At 38.9% G+C, this 25,015-nt stretch overlaps 1 protein-coding gene and 1 long non-coding RNA gene across 4 annotated transcripts in view; one reads left to right on the top strand and one right to left on the bottom strand.

Annotated features, from left to right (window-relative positions):
- SNX24 (sorting nexin 24) overlaps nucleotides 1-25,015 on the top strand; it is a 92,298-nt gene that overhangs the window by 60,206 nt on the left and 7,077 nt on the right. For all 3 annotated transcript variants that reach the window (XM_074569665.1, XM_074569666.1, XM_074569667.1), the window contains one exon: nucleotides 22,555-22,649. In XM_074569665.1, the coding sequence (XP_074425766.1) occupies nucleotides 22,555-22,649 (95 nt within the window). The remainder of the gene's footprint in view (nucleotides 1-22,554; nucleotides 22,650-25,015) is intronic.
- Nucleotides 13,538-20,221, bottom strand: LOC141736041 (uncharacterized). The gene is made up of 3 exons (XR_012584889.1): nucleotides 20,122-20,221; nucleotides 18,281-18,357; nucleotides 13,538-13,667 (listed from the first exon to the last, which is right to left on the bottom strand). It is a non-coding gene; the product is annotated as an uncharacterized LOC141736041 (long non-coding RNA).

Genomic DNA, 25,015 nt, shown 5'->3' with positions numbered 1-25,015 from the left:
AAAACTGTGGGTTTTTTACCACTAGGCTTCTGTTCAACCATTCCCTATATCTGAGAGCAGGAGCTGGATGGAATTTGCTTTGACTTCCTTGTGTCATTCATTAACCACCACAAAGACTTCTGCAGAGGCAATCCTTCCCTTTGTCCTATGCGTACATTCGCTGTTGAAATCTGTTTCTAACTAATTTAAGACCAAATTGGCTTATTTGCAGAAAATAAAATTTTCCATCAAGTCCAGAATAGGTGCTTATCTTCCTGATTGCTGTTTCTGGAAACAAGTTTTGTTTTAGATACAGGTGAATACATTTGGAAGAATGAATCTAGTGTTAGGAAGTTGCAAGTAAAAGTTGGATTTAGTGAAATAAGGTTTAACTGATGTTTTGCTGGAAAATCTGGTGAGTCACCCACGTGTATTAATCACATTGAAAATTCTCTCCATTATCCAAAATTATTCAGTGTCTTCCTTCTCTAACTCCATTTAGTCTGCCGTAATCAAGGTTGAACTGTACCTGTAAGGAACTCTAAAAGCAATGGTATGGTAAGTATAAAAAGGCAAAATGTTCTTTGTCCTCATTAAAGATTGTGAGCAGAGTGTTAAATAATATTAATGGCTGGGATTGTCAGTACTTAACAGTACTTTCCTAGTACAAGTGATTTTATTGATCGATACAGTCTCAATGTAACAGGGCAGATTATTCCACTGATTTTATCGAAACCTTAACTAAGTTTGTTAGTGTACCACATATCTTTAAATAGATCTAGATGATGATGTAGATTAAGAAAAGCAGACCACCATCCATCTTTTTTTGATCGGTTAATAACTTAAATCCATCATTGCTGCAACCAGCTCTCTTAAGATTCAGTTGTGCATACATGTTTCTTTGGTGGTACAGATACATAGCTGGTTTTAGATGGCTGTGGATTTTAAAGAAGTGTGCTTGACACATGCAGGATTGCATATTTGTTAAGAGGAGATGGAAAGCAAAATAAAACAGGAAAGCAAAAACATTCTGTAGATAATTTAGAGGAGAGCCATTTATTAAGAGTGTTTTCAGAGGTGTTTCCTGCGGAAGTACTCCAAGCATTTTTCAGGCACACTTAGGAAAATTACCTGGTTTATGTTTTAAGAGTTACATTTTTTGCTTTTCAAGTGGTGCTACATTGTGGTTTATGATTCATGTTTTTTCCTTCATTTTCAATCATCTGATTTTGCCGAATAGAATTATGCTGCGTAAACTTTTCTCACATTTCACTTCTACATGTTAGAGCTGATCAAAATAAATTTTACTCAGTTAAAAGCAGAATTTACGTTAGAAGTCATAACAGGTTTAGAAACCGTGCCTAAGTGCTTGTTCTCTTTTCATTATCTGTATGTCATAATGTTGTTGTAGCACATACTTTTGCCCAAGTTAAGGTGAACATCAAACTATACTAATTGTGAGTTTATATACAGTGAGAAATGGCATTAAAGGCATTACATTTTCTTTTTCCTTAATAAATATTTAATAGAACTGTATCAAGCTTCTTTGGGGGGAAAAAAATAGAAGTCAAACAATTTTGGTCGATTGAAGGAAGGAAGGAGGGAGCTGTAATTCCGGCAAAGAGTCTTTATTATCACCACCTGAAGTGTAGTAGAAAGACTCAGTTTCCCCCATCTTTTTAATTAATCTACAGCATCTTAAACACATTTTCATTTCCTACTTTGTGTTGTTTTACATAAGCTAATTCTTATTTTTGGTATACAATTGACTATTGCTTTTTTTAATTGGACTTCTGAGGCAAGTTAAGTTTTAAGGGCTTTTTCTTCAAAATTAATCTCTAAAGTTACTTAATGAATTGCCAATTAAGGGAAAATACTCTTTTCTAGTGAAAGAGTATTTTAGTTTTGCAAATGTAGCATAGCACACTATGTTGTGTTATGGTTGTCCAGTAAATTAGCATATGATTTGGATCATTGCCTTTGTGCAATCTGATAGTATTCTTTTGCCTACACTTGTTGTGTGAATGAAGACCAATCATTAATAGTCTTTACATATTTATGAACTGCACATGCAAGGGAAAAAAGTTCATGAAGAAGTGAATAATTCTGTCTTTATAGCAGGATTTAAATTTCCACCTAAGACACAGGCCACATTTGGAGGTGAGAGGAAGGAAACAAAATATTGACTATATGCTGAATAACTGATTGCCATCCATTCTGTGCTTTGGATGAAGAACTGATTCTGGGAGGGAAAGTGTTACAGGATCATACTACATATGTAAGCAATATTAAATAAATCCTTACACATAAGGATGCTGAATTGAAGTTTGATACACTAAACCTGACAATTCTTCACTTTTTTGATGGTTGGACTAGATGATCTGAAAGGTCCCTTCCAACCTAGGCAGTTCTGTGATTCTATGATTCTATGAAGTGTGCCATAATGACTTTAATGTTTTTATCTAACATTGTTTGTATCATTTAGCATAAACCATTCTGAAGGGAAAACAAAACAAAACACAAAAAAACCAACAAAAATTGTGGAACTGATCACATGGTTTACTGGAAAGATACTGAATTAAGTAAGCAGTAATTCTCAAGCTTCTGCTTTAGAGATATTGAAAGGAAAGAGCACAGGAACAGAAAAATTCTTTGCAAGAAGGGCTGCTTAGGCAAGAAGTAAGAGCTAGTCTATCAGCAGGTAAAAGAGGTGAGCAGAGCAGGAGATGACTTGTCTTCTTCAGATAGGTTGTGCGAAGGTGGTCAGTGAGCCTTCTCCTTTGGTCCTGCAGTAAATTGGACTCTCCTGCACTGGATATAATTCCCTTGTGTGTGTTCCTTTTTCTTGGCTTTTATGCAATCTTGCATGTGTCCTTTCTGAAGGATATGTTGAAGGATTTCAGAGTGAACTAAGAGGAAAAGGTCCTGTGCTCATGGGTAGCCTAGGAGAGTAACAAACGCATGTTATCTTCTGCTAATGTTGTCCATCTCCACACACATCGGCATTGCTTGCCTTTATTTTAATTTTCACCTGCTTATTGTCTCTGTAATCCAAATGTAGTACGGATTTAGTTAAGTGTAAAAACGCTCATTTTACTGAAACTGTTGATTGTAGAATGTCTTGATTGAGACAGACTTGAATTTAAGTGCAAGTACATTTATGAACAAATATGCATTACTGAATGATGTGCAAATTTATAATTCTGATATGGATTTTTCCTGTTGACTTTAAAAACATGGTCATTGACATAAGAAACTTTCATAGAGTTTCTTTCATTTATCATTCTTATGATAAATATTATGAATTATATATAAGAAAATTTTTAAGAAGTATAGATACAAAAATTGAGTTTTGTGATGCAGTATCTTCTTTTTAATTTCTCATAACTATCATTGTCCATTGTGTTTATCTAATATACTTTTTCTTCTGTAGATGAAAAAAGTTTGCAGAAACAAAGTGTGAAGTACAAGTAGAACCTTTAATTTCATTAGGCACGTTGTAACTGGTGAAGATTAATGTATATATCTCTTGCTAATTCTTTTCAATTACTCAGTTCATATAAATTCCCAAACCTTGTTAATTATGCTGAAGTCAAGTGGTAATTTTTAACAGTATTTCCACAGCAAGGGAATTTTCCTGGTCTAACCTTGCCCTCCTGTAGAAACTCTCAGCAGATTAGGCATTCTGACTCTAGTCCATTCATTTTCAGCACAAGCCTAATTGCTGCCGACTGCCTGCCACAGGTACCCTGGTTATCGTACATTTAAGGGATGCAGGTTCTTCTGAGAACAAATAAGGAAAGATTAATTGTTTGTTTTGTTTCATCCCAAGAGAAATGTGGGAGCTTAATCAAGAAAAATAATTTCTTCTGTTGATTTGGCTTATTTGTGGAAAGGGATAATTGTATAGAGGCTTGTATAGAGGCAGGCACAGAGCTATGCATTTTGAAAGAAATTTTGCTGTTTGCCTGCTTGGGAGGCAAAGATACAGCAAAATGAATGTAACACAGCATTGGAATTGATGGGGATGGTTCACATTTCTCATAGTAAGTAATTTGGCTGCTGGGCTTTTATTTGAACCAATATTGTTAGGTGGTATTGTCATTTGTTTTGTCTGCTTCTTTGGATATCTAATCAAGGAGACAATAGTAGGGGGAAAAACGCTTTTCCAAATTGTCCTTAATTGCTAGAGCACGAAGTGAGCTAAACACTCTGGTATTTCCAATTAAAGAACTTGTTTCCAGCAAGCACCATTAAATCTATCTTTCCCAATCTGATAAATAAGCTATCAAAGAGTGGAACAGATTAATTGAGAGCAATTAGTTGAAAGCTCAGTATAACAGTCAGAGTAAACCAACGTTATCAATGAATGCAAATTTTACATAAAGCAATAAGAAGCACTGATGCAACAAAATAGAGTTGAGAGTAACCACTAAGCACAAAGGAAAATTTTATCTGTGGTACAAAAATTAGTCGTCTTTGTTTCTCCTCACAACAAAAGCACTAAAAGCTGTTTCTTTTTAAGACCTGTGTTACAGGAATGACAAATAGTATTTAGCACCTTTGCTATGTACATTTCTCCTTCAACGTGCTGCAGAAAACAAGACATGGGAAAATCACAGATCCTGCAATTCAGAGCCGATCACAAGGTTTACTCCAAGTGCATCTAAATGTCAAGAAAGCCCTGTTTATACTACAACATTTGTGTTTGTTACTGTCTAGTAGACATGGTAATCTCTAAGTGTGGTTTGCTTATGTTAATAACCAGTAACCCCTGTGTTTGATAGAGACTTAAGCCTAGCACGTTAGATTTTGATTCCTCTTTAATACAGGTGGGTGTCCCTAATGATATGTATCTGGACATTTTTGATGGGTGTTCCTTTCTTCCAGCTGTCTGTGCATGCCAGATGGTATTGACTCACATGGTGTAAGTATCATTCTGCACATGGGTCCTCTGGATATTTCCCTTAATGACAAAATGTAGGAGAACCACCTGGATGCTCCCCTTAAATGCCAGCCCTTTGCCTTTTGCGAGTGAGTGTATCAGCATGAGGAGAACATCATCTTAGATATTGAAATAGATTTATAGGCTTTCAGTATTAGTATGTTCAAAGAAAATATTGCATGTTGGTTCAGTTGTTGATATTTGTTGTGTATAAAAGACTTTGGAGTAATGTGCTCCATCAGGAAGGCAGGAGAGGATACACATAGCCTGTTACACACTAAACAGACTAATTTCTAAGTTGGATTTTACAGAACTACCTTGGCTGCTAGGCAAGTTGTATCACTGCTTTGTGTGTTGGCATCACTCACGTAAACTGACAGCACAAATATACCAGCTGCCATGGCTTTTAAAACTGCTCTCTTAGAACAGCAGTTTGTGTGGTGCATCACTGACCAGTGATGTGGCTAGAGTCTGCTTTTGTAGAATTACAGTTTTTAAATGGTTGGATGAAAATCTTATTTCTTATGCTGTTGCAACCCACTGGGTATGTCTATTCTAGGAAAATGAAAAGGTCATTGATAACTTTCCCAATAAAACGTTCTGAGAAAATGTCATTCCAGTTACGTGTATTTGACTGGGGGAGTTCATCCCCCATTTTCTGAGCACCTTATTTTTTTATTTCCAGAATATCATCATCAGTAGGGAAACACAGCATTCATAACTGTGATAGTATGGTGTCATATCGGCACATGAACTGATGATAACAGACATGCTGCAACAGACGCAACACTTTGAACACAGGTCATTTATAGTGTTTTTCTTTATGTCCTTGCTGGCAAGTCACTAGGAGATCACAGCTGTATTGTGAGTAACTGATTTTCTGAGCAGCTCCCCTGTAATGTCGGCTTCTGTTCAGAATGTCTCCAAGAAATCACGAGGAAGTTAGACGAGCGGAACCTCTTCCAGTTTCTCCTGATGTCAGGGCATCCAGATCTCCAAGCGCGCTTTTCAGCATGGGGTCATGCTCTCACACCTGGTTCAGTGGGGAAGATTCCTAATGTAACATTTCAAAAGCACTCATAAAGCCACAGAAGGTTACAGACGAGCAGAGACCATGCACAGGATTCACAATCTTGCAGCCATCAGCATTTAAGCAGCTGTCTCTACGTTGTCCCATCAGATGTTTCTCTGTGTATTTGGATTCAGTCAAGGTCAGGCAGTGATACATGCTAATGGTTTTGAACAGCAGCAATTGTATAACTTCAGGATTAGGAAGCTGTTGGCTTTTTTGTAGTGACGTTGTATTTCTATGCCATGAAATAGTGTTTCCCTGCTTTACAGATGGATTTTTTTTTTTTAATAATTAATCAAATTCAGGCAAGTTTAATCATGTGACCTTAATTAGTTATCCAACTGGAATGATGAGGACATGCACTGCAAGAGTAAGTTACCATAGGATATTGAGGTCTTTTCGTAGTATTGGAAATAAAGGTTAGTGGAGCTTGTGATTAATTTGTTCTCTAATGATGCAGGAGGCTGTTGATAACTGTGGTCCAATGCAGATACTCAGGAACTGTGTTAGTAATATAAAAGTACAGACAGCATTTCAGTGAAGTGGTCTAGCGGCCAGGCTTGGCATATCTCAAAAAAAATTGAAAGGGGGCGGGGGGCGCAGGAAAAGAATCCCAATTGCTCTACTTTGGTCAATTATTTTTGCCCGATTTTACAAAGTGTTGATGCTAACCAAGGAAGTCAGAGTTTACCATCGGACCATTGATTAACACTGAGATACAGGACAGGTGGAGAAGCTGAGCTTGTTAATGTGTGGATGGAGACTTCTGAATTATTTTCCCTGTAGTGTATTTACCAGTTATAACTAGCATGTTATCATTTTTATATCTATATGTTATCTTAACCACCATGTTACCATTTTTATATCTATAGCAGATTCTTTCAATTTCATATGTCACTACCCATCTTCCCACCTATTTTCCATTTTGTTTTTTTCCCTGAAATTTCATTTTGTCCCCTTCACTGGTTTGTTCAATCTATGTATCAGTCGTAGTGTTGTGTTCTGATGATCATGTGTTGGAGGTCACCTCTGTGTCCAGTCAACAGAGAATGTGTAAGGTCTTTTGTAGTTTTCAGTTCTACTATAACTCTTTTCCGAACCCTTATACTACATCCACATCCACTTTGATTTCAGGGTACCATGTCTCCAGACATACTTGCATTGATGGCATACTCTTTTATTTGCTTATCATGGAGTCTAGAGTCTGATTAAGCTCTCCATGCCACAGTATTACAGCATTGTTTTGTCCTTCCATTGAGGCACAACAAAATGTTACTTAAGATAACAATTTAACCTTAGCTTCAGATGCGATAGCTTACTTTTAGGGTAAACCAGAGCCTTTGGGGACAGAATAACTACTGAGAAGCAAGAGTGCAACACAGCCTTTTTGCGATTCTTCTTGCATGGGAAACTCATAGACCAAATATTTGTGCCAAAAATGAATAATAGAAGTAAAGAAGATTGCTATCTGAAAATGCCAGAATATCTGATTCATGAATTCATGATTCTCAGTTTCAACCTCATTTGTGGACTGTATTGGCCAAAATTAAGTAGTTTTCCAGTTGCTCAGTAAGGATCGTCAAGCAATTGCTAAGTGTGACGTCAAAAACATGAGATTTATAGAGAGCAGCTTGGCATTCTAGCATTATTTTAATGTTGTAATTTTAAACAGAAATCCAGATAGCTATCGTTTGTTAGGGGGCTAAATTGCAATCTTGATTCTCCTCTCTGGAGAAGTCATCCCTTTTTCAATAATAAGAATGTGGAGAGTTTTAGACAAATCAGAACATTATCTGTGGAATTGTTATGCTGTGATAAATGCAGCCCCGCAACTGATGCTACTTGTCTTCCATCAGCACAGAAGAAGTATTTGGTCAGCGTTCGCTGACCAAGTTAGGATGGTCTCTTTTCACAAGTAATTGCATTGTTCCTCACCTTTATTGTGGACTCCCTTGCTAGTGAGTTTTGGGAGGGACAAGTGTCAAGGAACAGAACCATAATGAAGTACCTGCGATTAAGCAAGGATTACATTGCTCCGTTAATTCTGTAAAAACTTGTCAGTTTGCCACCCAAATAAATGCCTAGAGTGCGTAAAACATGGAGCAGAGTGACCTCTAGAAGAAAAATCAATGGCAATTCATATTTCATATGTCTATAATTGCTTGTGAGAGCATGGCAGCAGTTTGTTTATAGAATAGCTCGTTCTACCACGAATTGTTTCCTGACTTTTTCTTCTTTTCAGTGGTGATGCCTCTCATGGACTGTGAATCACAGCCAGACGCAGCAATAGACAAGTTTTATTGGTGGTGATTTTTTATTATTGTTTTCACATTACTGTCTTCAGAATTGCTGCACCGTGCTCTGTTTGAACCAGTGCACTAATCTGTAGTCACAAGTAAATCGTGTTCCAACTGTTTCCTTGGAATACTTCTGAAGCTTTTACCTTCTTTTTAGTAGGCAAGGCTTTATCCTCTGGCAAGTTATCCATTTGCTAGTGTTTTAACCATCAAACTGAATCCATTGTGTGGCCTTCGTTTTCAAGCAATTTGTCAGAGAGGCAAGGAATTCTCACAGTCTGCTAATTTAAAGACAGAATTTTGAAAATATCTTTTTCCCCCCTGCTTTGCTTTGCTTTGTTTTTCCATTTTTTTTAAGAAGCTGTTGTAAGATTTGTATCCCCACTGAGGACCGAGATGTCATAGGGATAGAGAAAATGCCGCTCACTTTATGGATTACTGTTAGGTCAACAAAACTTTGGCAGCATTGATTAACTTGACAGTGAGTACAGCAGTACATTTATCACTTATGGCTGTGCTGTAGAAAATCTAATAAGAGGCAAACAATTCCCTTTAGAGCAGTAACAGGTTCACTGTGGCTAACGGTGCATGCACTGGAAATTTCTGACTTTAAATTATACCCTTGCTGCTAGTTGGGTCATTGACTCAAAGCTACTGCACTTTCACTGCTATGTTCTGTATTATTAATTTGATCAAAATTGTTTTGGCTTCTATAAATGTGATTAAACCATGTATTGGAGTTCCTATAAACTCATAAGCATTTTTGAAGAAGGCATGTAGAAGGAGCTTGATCCAAGCTTCATTATGTAGAAGGGGCAGCTGCCTGTTAGAACTACAAATGTTTGGGGTCTTACAAGGTTATATAAGAAAAATTTTGAACTCTTGCTTACAAATCTGCCCGTAACTCACAGATTTAAATACACCCAAAACCCAAATCTGTCTTTCATTTAATAAGTTTCAATGGCTGGTCAGAAGAACATTTTTCATATGTTCAAATGTGTGATTTGTTAGTTATCGGTAATTACCTTAAAAATTCTATACAAGTTGATTTATAGATATGTTCTTCCAGTTGTCTTGTTTTTGTAAGAATTATGAGAATTGAACAATGAACAAGAGATGTTCTGTCTCTCCTGTGTATAGCTGCTGCCGCTTGACTGAAAGTTAGCGTTTGGTTCTAATCTGATCATGAATTTATTATTTTTTTTTTGTTCGGTATTGCTTGGTTTCACTTTAATAAATCTTTTCTGGAAGTCTGTGACCAGTATATTGGGAAGTATCTTTGCATTGCAAATATAGAGAAAAAACGTCTTGGGGCGGGGGGGGAAGGTGTTAAGTCTTGTACTTGGTATTTCTCTTAAATGGAAGCCCTGCATAAGAGATTCTTTTACAGAAATGTACCAAGCTTTTTTTTCAGTTCAAATAACCAAAAGTGAGTAAAGGCCACATACCTGAATAATTGTGTTTCTAGATACACGCAAGAAAGAACAGTGAAGAAAATGCAGTATTAAGTGTAGATCAGAACATACAGTGTGCAACTAAATTTGTGGCTTTTATCTTTGTGATACAATCTGCAAAATTGCTGTTCACATGGGAGAGTAGGTTGGTTTTTTTTTTAACATTAGGATATGTGGCTCACTAGAGTAGGGAGGCTTTGTGAGTAGCAACTGTTATTTCAAGTATTTTGTGTTATTTTAGGAAACTGTTTAAATTGGAGGTTTTGTTCTGCAATATCTGTAAAAATGATGTCGTTTTCTTTGTTGGGAGAGAAGTATTCTACTTGGATCAATTGTCAGGAGGCTTAATGTAATAAGGCAGTTTGTGGTCTGACTAAAAGAAACACTGTGCAAAAGAAATTCCCATAGCAGTTTGTTTTTAACAGAAAAACTGAGTTCACCTGAAACATAAATACATTGAAAACCAAGGCTTAATAAGGTAGAGCAGCTATAGAAGGAAACAGAGTAGGGTGCTCTCCAAAGTATGATTTACAATGGCTACAATTTAACCAAATATCTGTGTTAATGATAATACAGCTCTTGCAACAGCCTAACAGCATATTCTTTGCAAGAAATGATCAAGCAAGCTGACCTAAGTACTCTTTGCATAGTGAGGGGAAAAAATACAGTTAAAATAGTGCTGTTTCATTTTCCTTTTTCTTTTAATTTGCAGTTGTGTGCAAAAGTTGTGTTTCTCACTCTCTTACTGCATTTTAGAGGCAGCAAGACACATTTCCACACTTTTTCCTGGGTTCATACAATAAAGGAGTTACCCTACTGCCTGCCTTACTGAAGAGAGACCTGATATTGATTAACTATCACACTGGCATCAGAACTACTCTTAGGATTCAATTTTTTTGTTGTTTTGCATATTTTATTGATCAAAAGTGGTAAATGAGCATCAAGCGTGCAAGAAGACGATGAATTGTTTACTTGCATAAAATAACCTTTCAATAAGGGAAGATGCATTGCTCACACTTTTGGTGCTGTTCTGCTGCCCGAAGCAGATGGCATTCAGCTGCTATTGATTTGCTCCTATAGTTACAGAGCAGCATGTAACAAGGCATGCTTATTTCTCTGAGAGGTGAGGGTTTTTTGCCAGGGAGGTGGGAGTGAAAATGGAAGGACAGGGGGGTTTGGGGCTTGCTTTGGGGTGGGTTTTTTGGCAAGAAAAAACAGGGAAAACCTTGCAACTTCTGTTAGCAGCTCTATGCAAACAAAAAGCAGGGTTCGCATGCTTGCAGAGAAAGGGACTTACTTTGTCTAGTTCTAGCATTTCTGGTAACATTAATTCCTGTTGCAGATTGAGTCTCTGAGCAAGCAGGTATTTAAGATTGTAAAGATCTTCCAGAATTTAGCATCGCAGACTCTACACCACACTTCTTAGCTGCTATATTTTTTTATTTATACTTGTCTTTTCCCACTTTTGTAAAGACTGTCGACTCCTTAGAAAGACAAAATCATACTGCAAATGCTTCATTCTGCAAACAGTTCATTTCACTGATGAGTAAAGAATTTAATAATTTGTTGTTAGATCTCTCATGAAATGGGAGGGGGGAGCAGAGAGGGACAAAGATAGCTCTCTGTGAAAGTTTATTTGAAAGGGTATTTAATGCAGAATTTTGGCATGAACAAGATCTTTAATTGTTTGACAGATTTTAATGAAATGTAGGTATATGATAGAAGAGAGTTTCAGTAAAGAGAGCTTAGAAATCGTTTTAAGACAAACGTTTTAGATAATTTAAAGTTTTATTTCTGGAAGAGTAGTATGGTGGGTGGTATTGAGAAGCGGGGTGCAGCTGTCAATCGATCTGTTCTAACATAGAAGTAACCCTTCTGTCAAGATCTACAAGTGTGGTAGTATGAGAGTTAAGAGTTGCTTCAGTCCGAGGTAGAAATCTCTTATGAATGGTTTTCGGTGAGAACAAACCTTGGTGAGTTTTTCAGAAAACAGATGCTTTTGAATCAATGGCTAATGCTGTCAGCATAGCATTTACGGCATTGTTCTAAGTTGATTGGGTCTTGCTCTCCTATGGGGGCTAGGAAAATGTTTTAAACATAAGAATTATTACAAACAGAAGTTAATTTGATGGGACCTGGAAAAGTGCACATTTATAAGCAGGGTTTTCTGTGTTACAGTGGTTCTACAAGAAAGCCAGTTGCTGAAAGGGCTACCAACACTCTAAAGTAAAAAAGAAAACTCAAAAAAAACCCCCACCATATAAATCTAAATATATTTGGTCAGCTGTGTTACCCCTTCTTTACCTCTGCAAAAATGACACAATGAGTTCATTAACCCTAGGTGCAGTGAATTCCCTGTGCTTTCTACATGCTCTTGTTCGGACTTTGGAGCGGGTACCTGCTGCTTAGTCTAATTAGTTTCAAAGGGAATGTCGAGTCATTTCTCAAGAGTTTACTCTGACCCCAAACCTCTGACAAGAAAATAGCGGGGAGACCAAATAAGAAGTTATTGTAGAGTTGAATAGTGTTTTTGTTACAGTATCTTGTGGAAACAATGCAGATGAGGAAACCATCCTTAGATGATATCTAACTTTTTGATATCACATTTGCGTGAAATTGTCATTCTTGTGAAAAGCGAGACTTCCTCAGTCTTCATGAACCACCTGACTCTTTCCTTGTTCCCAGCAAAACATGTTAGAGCCGTGGGACGTTTCTTATGAAGCAAAAAGGAGTGAAAATGCTATTCAAGGCTATTCTTAATGTTTCAGTGTTTTTCTGGGCTTATTCAGTTCTCTTGAAACTGTGTTATTTGACCAAACCCACATTATCTGACCAAAAAATCTAACATTCGGTGCAACATCTGCACCTTAACAGAGTAGTCTGTGACATTATCCAGAGAGTGGGTTTTTTGGGGATCGAGAAAAAGCCGGTCATGCTGCAGAGATACCCCTCTGTTTCTCTGACTACTGAGGTATCATTCTGTTGCATTTGGCTCTGAAGAATGGAGTATAGCTTAGTGTTTTTTAACTGTGCCTTTTCTTCAGGCTTGCTCATAGCTTTCCTCCTTATAAAGGACTATTTACAAGCATAGTAAATACAGTAGATAGAAAATATGGCAGTGTAGGAAAAAGCAGTAAGCATATTCTGTGCAGAAATAGGGGACAATTTTCTTCAAATTCTGCTTTGAATGAGGCACGGTAAAAGGAGAAAACAATATTTTTTATATATTTTAGTATGTCTAGAAATTAAACATGAAAATACAAACACTGCAGCCCTTCTGCAGCTAAAACTGTATTCTCTGTCAAACAGTTTTTTTAATGAAGTGTGAATTACTTTAATATATCTTGCAATCTGTCTACATAAAACTTCTAGTGAATTGATGAAACAGTCATTTCACTTTTATTTTACATTCAGAAATGTATTTTCTCTCAGATAATTTGTATTCAATACCAGTAAAACAAGGCAAGCAATATTTGGTTCCAAGTCATGTTCTAAGTTTTCTTAAAACATTTGTTGTGTTCCAGTAACTCTTTTCTGTTTTATTTTTGTTTTGTTGTAATATTATTTAGCTTTGCAAATCATTAAGTAGTGTGCATATTGCTAAAATAAAACTTTTCAGAGTTGACAGCAAGCGAGGTGTGTTGGATTATCATCCCTGCATCACCCCTTCTTCTTCACTGCATGCAACAGGGATGCTGTCTGCCCAGCGGGTCAGCCTCCAGCTCGGCCCTCTGTCCCCAGCAGTCCTTCCACAAAGCAGAACAGAGCTCCCATGTCCCCTCAGCAAATCTCCACCATCACTAATGCTGGGAGAGGAAGGAGGTAGAGGGGTTGTGGGTGCACAAAAGCTGACAAATTACCTTTTACTGTGGGGGTTTGCTGGTGAGGACTGGCAGGTGGGAGCGGCCTCTTCCAACCACCTGAAAGGCACAAAGGATGAGTGAAATGGAGGGAGGAGACAGTGAGTTGGCCGTATCCCAGCCATACTCCATCTTCCTTCTCTGGAACAGCCATTTACTGCTGCAGGCTAGTACAGTTAACCCTGTAACTCACTTGGCATAGCATAAAATAATAGTTGGAGCAGATTAGACCAGAGGTTCTCCTGGGAGGACAGCCTGCCTCTGATAGTGCTTAAAACCAGGTACATGAGGGACAACAGAGACAACATGCTTTGGTAATTCCTCCTTAATACACTCTCCATTTCCATGTGTTTTCAGTTCAATGAATTCCTCTTACATCAGTCTGTTCAGTGTGCAGCACCTGCAATGGTCTGTGGCCCGTGGTTTAGCTACTTGTTCCATGAAGTCCCTCCTTTTGTCTAAAGCCCCTCCTTTTTTATAAGAATAAGATATAATTTCTGATGATTTCTTGATTCCTTTTCTAATTGTTTCTAATAGTTTCCAATAAACTTTTGATTTGCTTTTTTTAATTGCTGCTGGATAGGGAGCTTATCTTTTGAGGGATATAATGTAGCCCCCAGCATCTTACTCCCCTCATTGCTAATGGTCAGTCTAAAGTCCATCATTGTTGGTTATTTTTTTTCCCATAGGCATCACTCCTAACCTGTGTTCTCCTAAACTCTCTGTGAGGACTTGTAACTACTTATTTATCTTTGCAAGGATCATGGCTGCTAGGTTTGCCTTAAAGCCTTTAGTGGGGGTCTTTGTCAGAAGCCTTTTGGAAATGAAAGCAGGCTCTACCAACAGGGCCACATTTATCTGTGCTTGTTGATCCTTCCAGGGGCTGCAGTAAGTTTTGAAAAAGGGGCTCCCTTAACAGCAGCCCTATGATTCTTTTCCATCCAGATGTGTTTACGCATGTGTCTACTGATTGTACTCCTTATTGAAGTTGTTACTAACTTCCCTGGTACAGGCATACTAGTTTATAAATCACAGTTCTTTCATACTACTCCTTTTTTTTTTTTTTAATTATGTTTGTCTTTTTTTAGTCCTCTGGTTCTAAAGTGGCCATAAACAATATGGCATACACCGATGCTAATTCATAAAATTTATCAGTGAGTTCCCTTAGGCCTGTTGAAAGAATACTGTGTGATCCTGATGACTTCTTACTGTAACAAGCAAATGCTCTTTTGTGTATTTTATTACCTCAGTTCGACATACCTTGATGAGGATCAAAAAAAAAAAAAAAGGAAAACTAAAAGTTTTCAGAGGGTTCAGAGTTTAAATCTGGCAGTGATGAATGCTGGTGGCTTGATGATGACTGCTCATGGCTTGGATGGGAGTACTCTTTGCTGGGCAAAAAATGGGCTGGCTGGCTGGGTCCAAAGAGTTGTGGCGAATGGAGCTAAGTCCAGTTGGCAGCTGGTCACAAGTCGTGTTCCCCAGGGCTCAGTGTTGGAGCCAGCTCTATTTAATGTCTTTATCAATGATCTGGATGAGGGGATTTCAGTAAGTTTGCAGACAACACCAAGTTGGGCAGGAGTGTTGATCTGCTTGATGGTAGGATGGTTCTACAGAGGGATCTGGACAGGCTGGATCGCTGAGCCAAGACCAATGGTAAGAGGTTCAACAAGGCTGAGTGCAGGGCCTTGCACTTGGGTGACACCAACCCCATGCAGCGCTACAGGATTGGGGATGAGTGGCTGGAAAGCTGCCCAGCAGAAAAGGACCTGGGGGTATTGGTTGAAGCATGAGCCAGCAGTGTGTCCAGGTGGCCAGGGAGGCCAACAGCATCCTGGCCTGTATCAAGAATAGTGTGGTGAGTAGGACTAGGGAAGTGATTATCCCCCTGTATTCGGCACTGGTGAGGCCACACCTCAAATACTGTGTTCAGTTTTGGGCCTCTCACTACAAGAAAGACATTGAGGTGCTGAAGCATGTTCAGAAAAGAGCAACGAAGCTGGTGAGGGGTCTGGAGCACAAATCTTATGAGGAGCGGCTGAGGGAGCTGGGGTTGTTCAGCCTGGAGAAGAGGAGGCTGAGGGGAGAGGTTATCGCTCTCCACAGCTACCTGAAAGGAGGTTGTAGAGAAGTGGGGTTCAGTCTGTTCTCCCAAGTATTAGGCGATAGGGCAAGAGGAAATGGCCTCAAGTTGCACCAGGGGGAATTTAGACTGGGTATTAGGAAAAATTTCTTCACCAAAGGGGTTGTTAAGCACTGGAACAGGCTGCCCAGGGAAATGATTGAGTCATCATCCCTGGAGGCATTTAAAAGATGTGTAGATGTGGTGCTAAGGGACGTGGTTTAGTGGTGGACTGGGCAGAGCTACGTTAATGGTTGGACTGGATGGTCTTAAGAGTCTTTTGCAACCGAAGTGATTCTATGACTCTAAGAAAGGGTTATGACGTACTAAGAAGACAGGAATGTGCACTAAATTTAGAGGAACAGTCTTAGGACTGAAGAAACATTTGCAAATTTGGAAAATCTAGAACTGACATTTTCAGTACCAGTTTTATTTGCCTTAGAGTGTGTATTTATGGTAGTCTTTAATTACCTGATCAGATACTGTTGGGTGGTTTTGCGTCTTTTTCCCATCTGACTTTGTCAGTGCACAAGGATCAGCATAGAAGGAGCACAGCATCTGACTGTGCGAGAAACAAAAAAAACTACCGGTTTCCAAACTTGTCAGGTGTTGTAGTTTGCAACCTGAATGTTGGGGTTTTTTTTTAATTACAGCATATTGGTATTTAGTTCCTTTAAGCTTTCAGAAAACAGTCCTACAAGTTTAAACGTTTTCTGCTTTACCTGTTGCTGTTTTGTGGATTGTAAATGCAGTTGCTTTTTTCTAAACTTTCTTCCCCTGTACTCTTGAGAAGACATTTCCAAGCATAGCTAACTCATTTCTTTACCATCCCAGATGTGTATTTTCTGGATCTACTGATACGTATATTATTGTCTAAGGTATTCTTGCACCTGTTTGTTATCAGCAGCATTATTGACATGGTCTTAATTACTTGTTAATTGTCCATTGTCTTAGTGGTCCATTGACTTTTAAAAAACACTTCAGCCATTTTAAAATCAACATTTATTTTGGTGTCTTTCTTTGTCATTAATGGATCTGCTTACTCTTTGTGCTACTTTTTCCTGTTGCTTATTTTTAAAAGCCTTTCTTGTTCCTAGTGACTTTTTTTTAATATCATTAACTCGTCCTGCCCTTCTGCTTCTTTTCCTTTTGCTCTGTTGATTTCTTCATTTCTCATCCAGCTTTGTCTTAACCTCCAGTCCTTTGAGCAGTGTCTCAGGAAATGATATTGACTGCTTCCTTTCATTTTTATTTTTCAAAGGAACTGTAGTCTGTTGCACTTTGTTTCTAATCTTTCAAGGGCTAGTCTCCTATTTTGCTGCAGAGAGATTCACTTTTGCTCCCACTACATTACGTTCCCAGTTTTCTGAAAAAACATTTCAATATTGTGTTTTTCACATCAAGTGGCTTATGTTTGTACACTCTAGCCTCAAGTCAATCCACTCGACACTTAGTAGTTAAATATTAGTTGGAACTGTAAATTTGTAATTAACTACCTTTCTAACTAAAGTACTTACTACCTTAAAACTTACTTCATAGTATTTTTAATCAAGATCAGTAACATTCTGTAAAGCTAGGTTAGGTTACGGCTTAAGTAAAAATGTTAATAGCTCGTAGACACTGTCATTAATTTCTGCATACATATTTTCAGTGATGATCCAGCAGTCATTTAACGTGTTGGGATTCCCTTCCGTCTAGTTCATTTTTCCTCTGCGTAGCTTGAGAATGCTGCGATAGATGGATTTGTCACTCAGGAGGTATCTGGTGAGTTTTAAGCTCACTGGAGGTATAACAAATGGTTGGTGCAGGAATTTTTCTGCTATTCTCCAGTCTTGAGCTTCAGAGGTGCACTTTTTTTTTTTACTTTTGTGACTTTACATTAACTTTCAGATAGTGACCTGTGGATCTGTGTTGGAAGTATTTTGGCATGTAAAACCTACAGTCAAGGTCTTGTTCCCTTTCAAGCTCCACTGTGTAAATGGCACTCTTACTGTTGACTTCCCCTTGATATGTATATGTAGTCTGGGAGTGTTAGCTAGCTGGTACTTCATATGGAGCATCACTTCTGTGTCGTATGTGTGTTTGAATTCTTCTTGTATCTTTATACGGTTTTAAGCGTGTTTGATAACCTCCTCCTGTTCTTACAAAACTGCCCATCAGTGAATGTTTGTGGTAGTAATGAAAAGTGGAGAGTCCTTACTACGACAACTTCAGTGACAACTTATTTAGAAATAATTCTGGTCGATAACCTGTAACAACATCCTCCCTGAAGAAAGGAGTGAGTTTCTTCATAGTTCTTTACAATGGGTAATATAAAACATTATTGTATCTGCTATTACTTTAAAAAAAAGGAAAGCTTTCTCTTACAAGTCTGGTTCCTTCGTCTACTTGGTTTTTAGTTAATGTGTTCTTTTGGTAACCTTTTTATCATTTCATGGGACTGTGTAAAGCAGTTCAGGAAAAGCAGGTTAATAGAAGAATATAGACTCTAAAGTGTTCTAAAAGATGTGGGTTTTGGTCCCAGTGGAGACTGACACTCCAGCCTACTTACTGTAGCTGGAATGTATTGATTTTCTTCTCCCCCATTTTAGCTGCACCACTGAATTAGGTATTGTGAAGCATCTTTCCCTGTGAAGAGAGGAAAAACTGTCATGAACTTTTTCACCCTAACAGTACAGCATTTCAAACTAAACCCGATTGAATGGAAAAGTCTGTAAGGACTCTTAAAAACCTTGTAACTCAGCTCCCCACTCTGATTTCTCCCCCTCCAACAGCTGTTCCAGCAACCTTGAGAAAGTATGATAGGTGATTGTAATAAATTAATTTTTAAATCTTTTTTTCATTAAAATGAACAACAATAATAAAAATCTGTGGAAACGATGCCTTTCTGTGGCGTGATCTCCTAAGGTTAGCACAGTGGTCTTGTTCAGGTTTTCAGCAAGATGTTCAGTTACTGTTATAATTGGCTGATGAGTAGGTTTGGACCTAACTAGAATGCCAGTGTTCGATTTTGCAGTGTCCTCTGTGAAGATATGTCACCATTTACCCTGGCTTTAGTGACAATTTTCTAAAAAGGAAACTCGTGGGAAATCATTATGCTGTTTATATGTCTCCCTTGTTGGAGAGCATTATCCTGTGATATTTTAGCACTGTTTTCCACTGCATGATGGCATCTAGCTAAGGTTAAGGCAGAACAAGTCCCTTTGCAATTTTGTGACTATATTTTACTCGCTGAAGGAGAAAAGATAACCGACAATTAAGTATTTCAGATGTCACTGAAAGAACATGTGCAACTAATCAATGACATCCTTAGGGAACATGATTTTATGAAACTGATAAGGTAGAAAAATTGGGATTTTTGTGATTTGTGTTACATAATAATAATTGCACCCTTTCGATGAAAAAGACATTTCTGCTGATGTAAACATCAGGCTTTCCCTTGTGGGTTGGTTTTTTTTTCCTGAAGCACGGAGTAGTTCATTAAAGTGTGACAATAACAGATAAACACCCTTTACGATTTTCTAAGAAAATATGGCGCTTATACTCTTTAGTACAGCTGAAATCAATGAGTTTGAAAAATACATTTCTGGAGTCACTTCCCAAATCACTTGCCGGAGGTTGTGTTAGGTGTTTTAGTTTTGGGGTTTTTATTTATTTTAGGAAGGAAATACACATGCTGGTTTGTTTTTTTTTTCTTAAATTAGTCTACTTAGCACTCTGGGGCCCATATTTGAAACTCATTGCTGTGATCATGGCAGAATCAGATGTATTAGAAATTGACTTTACTAACAAACTAATTGTGAGGTTTTATTTCTTTGAAAATATATATCTTTAAGTTTCTGATTGCAGTGTAAACACAGTAGTAGTCCTGTTTACAAGCCAGTGTCATATATTCACTTGAACAAAGGCTACGGTTGAGCATGTCACATCACAGATTATAGATAGTGGTTTAGAAACTTTACCTGCTGGTTCATTTTCTGCTCAGCTATTATTTAAAGATCATCAAGTTTGTAAAATATGTATTTCTTACAAGATTTCAGTCAGAAGTCAAAAATCTTTGTTTTAGGGGTTGTTCCAGGTAAATTAAGCCAATTATGATAAAATTTATTTCTGATTTAAGAGTATGTTTTTTAACAACTTAAATAGGAATTTGAGAATGCTTACATTTTTCCCTGGACCACCAGCAGAGGTAGGAAATGCAGCTATACAGACATACCTAATCCAGTGTGGCTGGCTTTTTTTGTTGTTGTTCCCAGGTTTTTCTCTCTTTTTCTGTGGTTTCTACCATGTATATTAAATGTCTGGATTATGTGCTGGCCCTTTTTTGTATTGAAGCCAATGAAGTCAAGGCAGCAGATAATTTGCACCCTTATTAGTATAATTAACTTGTACCTTCATTTATTCTTTAATTCCTTGAGATGTATGTCACATCACATCAGCTGAAAAATCCTTCTTTGTTCAATGCAGTCATTCCTCCCTTCATAAAATTCTGGAAATGACAAAATTCCCAGTCAACAGAGGCGGCATCCAAAATACAGTGCAGTGCAAAATTGCCTTTGCTTCTCTGCAAATGCTACGTTTTCAAGTTTATTGATCACCAAAGCAGAGTTACTGACAGTTGACAAACTATACGGATTAACACACTAAAACAGATGCTACTTGTTTCCATCTTTTTGTGATACATATTTGGCCAGGACAGGGTTAGCAGGGCTTGGGTTGACTTGATGTGTGTCATGAACAAAAACTAAAAGAAACAGGATGAGATACTAATCTGGAGCGCGTGGAAGCAGAAACAAATAGGTTTGTAAGAGCTGTCGGGATTTTTCCTTTCATACACTGATGTATCCTTCTTTTCTTCCGTGACAATCGCTGTTCTGTTCAGCAGCCTCAGCAGGCAGCTCAACTTTTGGAAGAAGCCGTCAGGAGGTGCAAGCATGAGGTTGCACGTAAGCATTGGATGCCCTTAAACATCTTTATACAACTTTTTGCAGTCCTTCATTGCATATAATTAGTAAGATGGTTTTATTTGGGCAAATCATGCGCATTGTTATGCAGTTCACACGCCCTCTGAATATGCATCCACCTCCACCCCTCCTTCTGTGCATAACCTGAATGCAGAATAGGATAAATTTTGCAGCGGCAGAGTGCTGGTTTTGCAGTATGCAGATGAAGTGGCATTTTTTAATGCAGCATCTTCATATAGAGGTGAACTGAAAGGCTTAACACTTGCCAACGTTTCAGACCTCCTTGCTTGTTACGTCCGTTGAAATCTAGAACAGAAAAGTTCAAAAGCTGCATTTTGCCCTGTTCTTTTCTTCTAACTCATTAGTGACGGCGACAGCTGTTGAAGAAATGTAAACTCTGGATTGAGAGCCTACATTTGCAAATGTAACATAAAAAAAGAACCAGTTCTCAAATATCTTTGTTTTTAAATGTGTTTCTCTCTTGAAGCCTGTGCACATCTTCTGTAATTTTAACACTAGCTGGGTTTTCATTACACAAATAACCAAACCATTTGCTATAAAACCTGCTATAAAATCCAGATGACCTCTGGATGTCTCTTCCAACCTAATTTTTTTTGCTATCCTTTTATCCTCTACATACCATTGTGTCTCCCTAGTGATATTGTAATGTAAAAGAACACACACACAGGAACAAGTTACCTCCTGAATGTAAACAGAGTAATGCTTCTTCCCATCACCAGTCTTGTTTCTTCTCTGGGCTTTGTTTCTCCTATCATAGAGTGTGAAAATGAACAGGATGAACGTGGATAGCTTTACTTGTGCAAGTCGTTTTATTTCTAAATCTAGTGAAGTTTCTTCCATGCATACGTTCACTCCAGATCCAGACCTTTACGAAGGAAAACTCTTTAGGCAAGAGCTTGTGGCGTTCATTTGCATGTGAAGTTCGTGTGTTGTAAGATTGTATGGCAGTACGAACAGTAAATAAATAGGTGCTTAATCTTTTGGGTGAGACATGGTTGTATTTATGGACTGTTTTGTTTGACTTGTGAAAATTAAAAATTGAGAATTATTTTTGGTCTGCTTCTATGAAATTGTCAGGGATCTGTTGTTTCCTTTGAAAGTCATTCTTTCATGATGAGCTTGTACCTAAGCATCTCATTTATCTGCTACATATTTTTAATTAATCTACTGAAAATTGATCATCATCTCATCAATGGAAAAATGAAGGAGAATGGAATCTGGCCATTATGTCATTGCTGTGGAGGAATGTGGCAGGTCCAGCCAGCAGCTCTTTGGTCAGAGCTTTGTCCTAAGACTCACAGCGCAGATACAAGGTGTATGTTGCAAGCTGATCTGTCAAGCCAAGCAAAGAGTTTCTCTTGTTAGCATTTACCATGGCATGCATTAATAAAATTGCACAAAGTGGAGACTTTCTTTTTCCACTGATGGGTCGGTCAGGAGTCTTCTGTGAGGTGGACGTGAAAGCATTGAGGTGTAGCTGCTTTATTTTATGTCTTAAATAATCAGAATTTTATTCACAAATGAGTGTGACAATAACTTAGTTCCAGAATCAGACGTCTTTGCTTGAGAGGCATCTAGCTTGGCACCAGTGATGGCATGTGAAAAAGAATGTAATAGCATAAGTTGAATGTATTTATATGTGATTCATTAAGAATTGTGGTTTTGCCATTGAAATGAAGCCCTCCAAAATAGCTGTAAAAAAAACAGAGAAGAATTGAAAAGCGTTGCAAGTGGGAATTGTTTTGGTAGCTTGAATAAAAGTGTGTGATATCTAAAATATTAAAAAAACTTGGGTTTCTATTGTGCCTCTCTTTTTTTTTTTTTTTTTTTTTTTTTACAGACAGTCATTTTAGAAAATGAAGAGCTCCCTAAAATATTTCTTGATTTCCTGAACGTTCGCCATGTACCTACCTTGCCAAAAGCAGAAAGCTGTGGGTAAGCTCTCATTTACTGAAAAATACATGGAGGCCAAAAGGCCCATATCCACTCACTGCTGATCCAGTTCCATTGACTTAAAATGGTCTTGCTGCCAACTCTAACACTGTAAAATAAATGGGCATTAGGTTCATGTTAAGTATGTTTATATATATTCCCAAAAGGTGGTAAAATAAATCCAGCCTGTTCAAAGACAGAAGTGAGGTTTAATGTAATATTCTTGGAAAGCAAAAGAGAGTTTAGATGAGAAAAATATGATTTTCTCGTAGATCTTGAAGTATCTACTGAAATTAATTTTGTAGAATATTCATAAACACTCACTGAAGTTGCATAGAACAAAGCCTTTGCCTGTGTTTTATGGTCCTGGTATCTGGACAAAATAGAATTTCATTCTGTGATCATCTCAAGATCTCCCTCTGCGTATTTGAAAAGGGGGACTTTCACCTTTCTGATGACATCTACCCCAGTATCATAGAATCATAGGGTTGGAAGGGACCTCTGGAGATCATCTAGTCCAACCCCCCTGCCAGAGCAGGGTCACCTAGAGCAGGTTACACAGGAACATGTCCAGGCGGGTTTTGAATGTCTCCAGAGTTGGAGACTCCACCACCTCTCTGGGCAGCCTGTTCCAGTGCTCTGTCACCCTCAGGGTAAAGAAGTTCCTCCTCATGTTTAGGTGGAACTTCCTATGTTCAAGTTTGTGCCCATTGCCTCTTGTTCTGTCCCCGGGCACCACTGAAAAGAGCCTGGCCCCATCCTCCTGACACCCACCCTTTAAGTATTTATAAGCGTTGATAAGGTCACCCCTCAGCCGTCTTTTTTCCAGACTGAAGAGACCCAAATCCCTCAGCCTTTCCTCATAAGAGAGGTGTTCCAGTCCCCCAATCATCTTTGTAGCCCTCTGCTGCACCCTTTCCAGCAGTTCCCTGTCCCTCTTGAACCGGGGAGCCCAGAACTGGACACAGTACTCCAGGTGCGGCCTCACCAAGGCAGAGTAGAGGGGGAGGATGACCTCCCTCAACCTGCTGGCCACGCTCTTCTTGATGCATCCCAGGATGCCATTGGCCTTCTTGGCCACAAGGGCACATTGCTGACTCATGGTCATCCTGTTGTCCACCAGGACTCCCAGGTCTCTTTCCACAGAGCTGCTCTCCAGCAGGTCAGCACCCAACCTGTACTGGTGCATGGGGTTGTTCCTTCCCAGGTGCAGCACCCTACACTTGCCCTTGTTGAACTTCATAAGGTTCCTCTCTGCCCAACTCTCCAACCTGTCCAGGTCTCTCTGGATGGCGGCACAGCCTTCCGGTGTGTCAGCCACCCCACCCAGCTTGGTGTCATCAGCAAACTTGCTGAGGGCGCACTCTATCCCCTCATCCAGGTCATTGATGAATATGTTGAAGAGGACTGGACCCAGTACTGACCCCTGGGGAACACCACTCGTCACTGGTCTCCAACTAGACTCTGTGCCCCTAATCACAACCCTCTGAGCTCTATCTTTCAACCAGTTTTCTATCCACCCCACTGTCCATTCATCTAACCCACACTTCCTAAGCTACCCTATGAGGATGCTGTGGGAGACCGTGTCAAACGCCTTGCTTAAGTCAAGGTAGACCACATCTACCGCCCTCCCCTCATCTATCCATCCAGTCACGCCATCACAGAAGGCTATCAGATTAGTCAGACATGATTTCCCCGTGGTGAATCCATGCTGAGTACTTCTGATAGCTTTCCTTTCCTCCACGTGCCTTGAGATGACACCCAGAACGAGCTGTTCCATCATCTTTCCAGGGATGGAGGTGAGGCTGACCGGCCTGTAGTTCCCCGGCTCCTCCTTCTTGCCTTTCTTGAAGACTGGAGTGACATTGGCTTTCCTCCAGTCCCCAGGCACCTCGCCTGTTCTCCAGGACTTTTCAAAGATGATGGAGAGCGGCCCAGCAATGACTTCTGCCAGCTCCCTCAGCACTCTCGGGTGCATCCCATCAGGGCCCATGGACTTGTGAATATCTAGATGATCTAATTGGTCCCTCACTCGCTCGAGTGAGTAGCCCCATTGCCCTTTCTCTGGGAAGGGCTCTTGATCAGGGTGGGAGAACGGAATCCTAGTATGATTATGATGAGTGTAATGACTACAGAAATACCGAACAGTGTGACTGGAAGCTCTGCTACCATCTGCAGCTGTAATGTTTGTAGAGAGAATAATTTATTTTGCTGTGCCAGCTGATGTAGTTGGAAAGTCTAGCCAGAACTTGCTCCCCAGGAAGCTATGTGTCCCTTTTCCACTTTGGGGGAGGCTGTGTGGATCTGCACTGGAGAGAAGGCAAGTTGAAAAAAGCGGAAATAATGTTGATGCCCCCTTACACTCAGAG

Source organism: Larus michahellis, chromosome Z (genome assembly GCF_964199755.1).
Source record: "Larus michahellis chromosome Z, bLarMic1.1, whole genome shotgun sequence".
NCBI classification, from domain to species: domain Eukaryota; kingdom Metazoa; phylum Chordata; class Aves; order Charadriiformes; family Laridae; genus Larus; species Larus michahellis.
The sequence above is the reverse complement of the archived record's forward strand: the minus strand, read 5'-3'. Positions and strand labels throughout refer to the sequence as shown.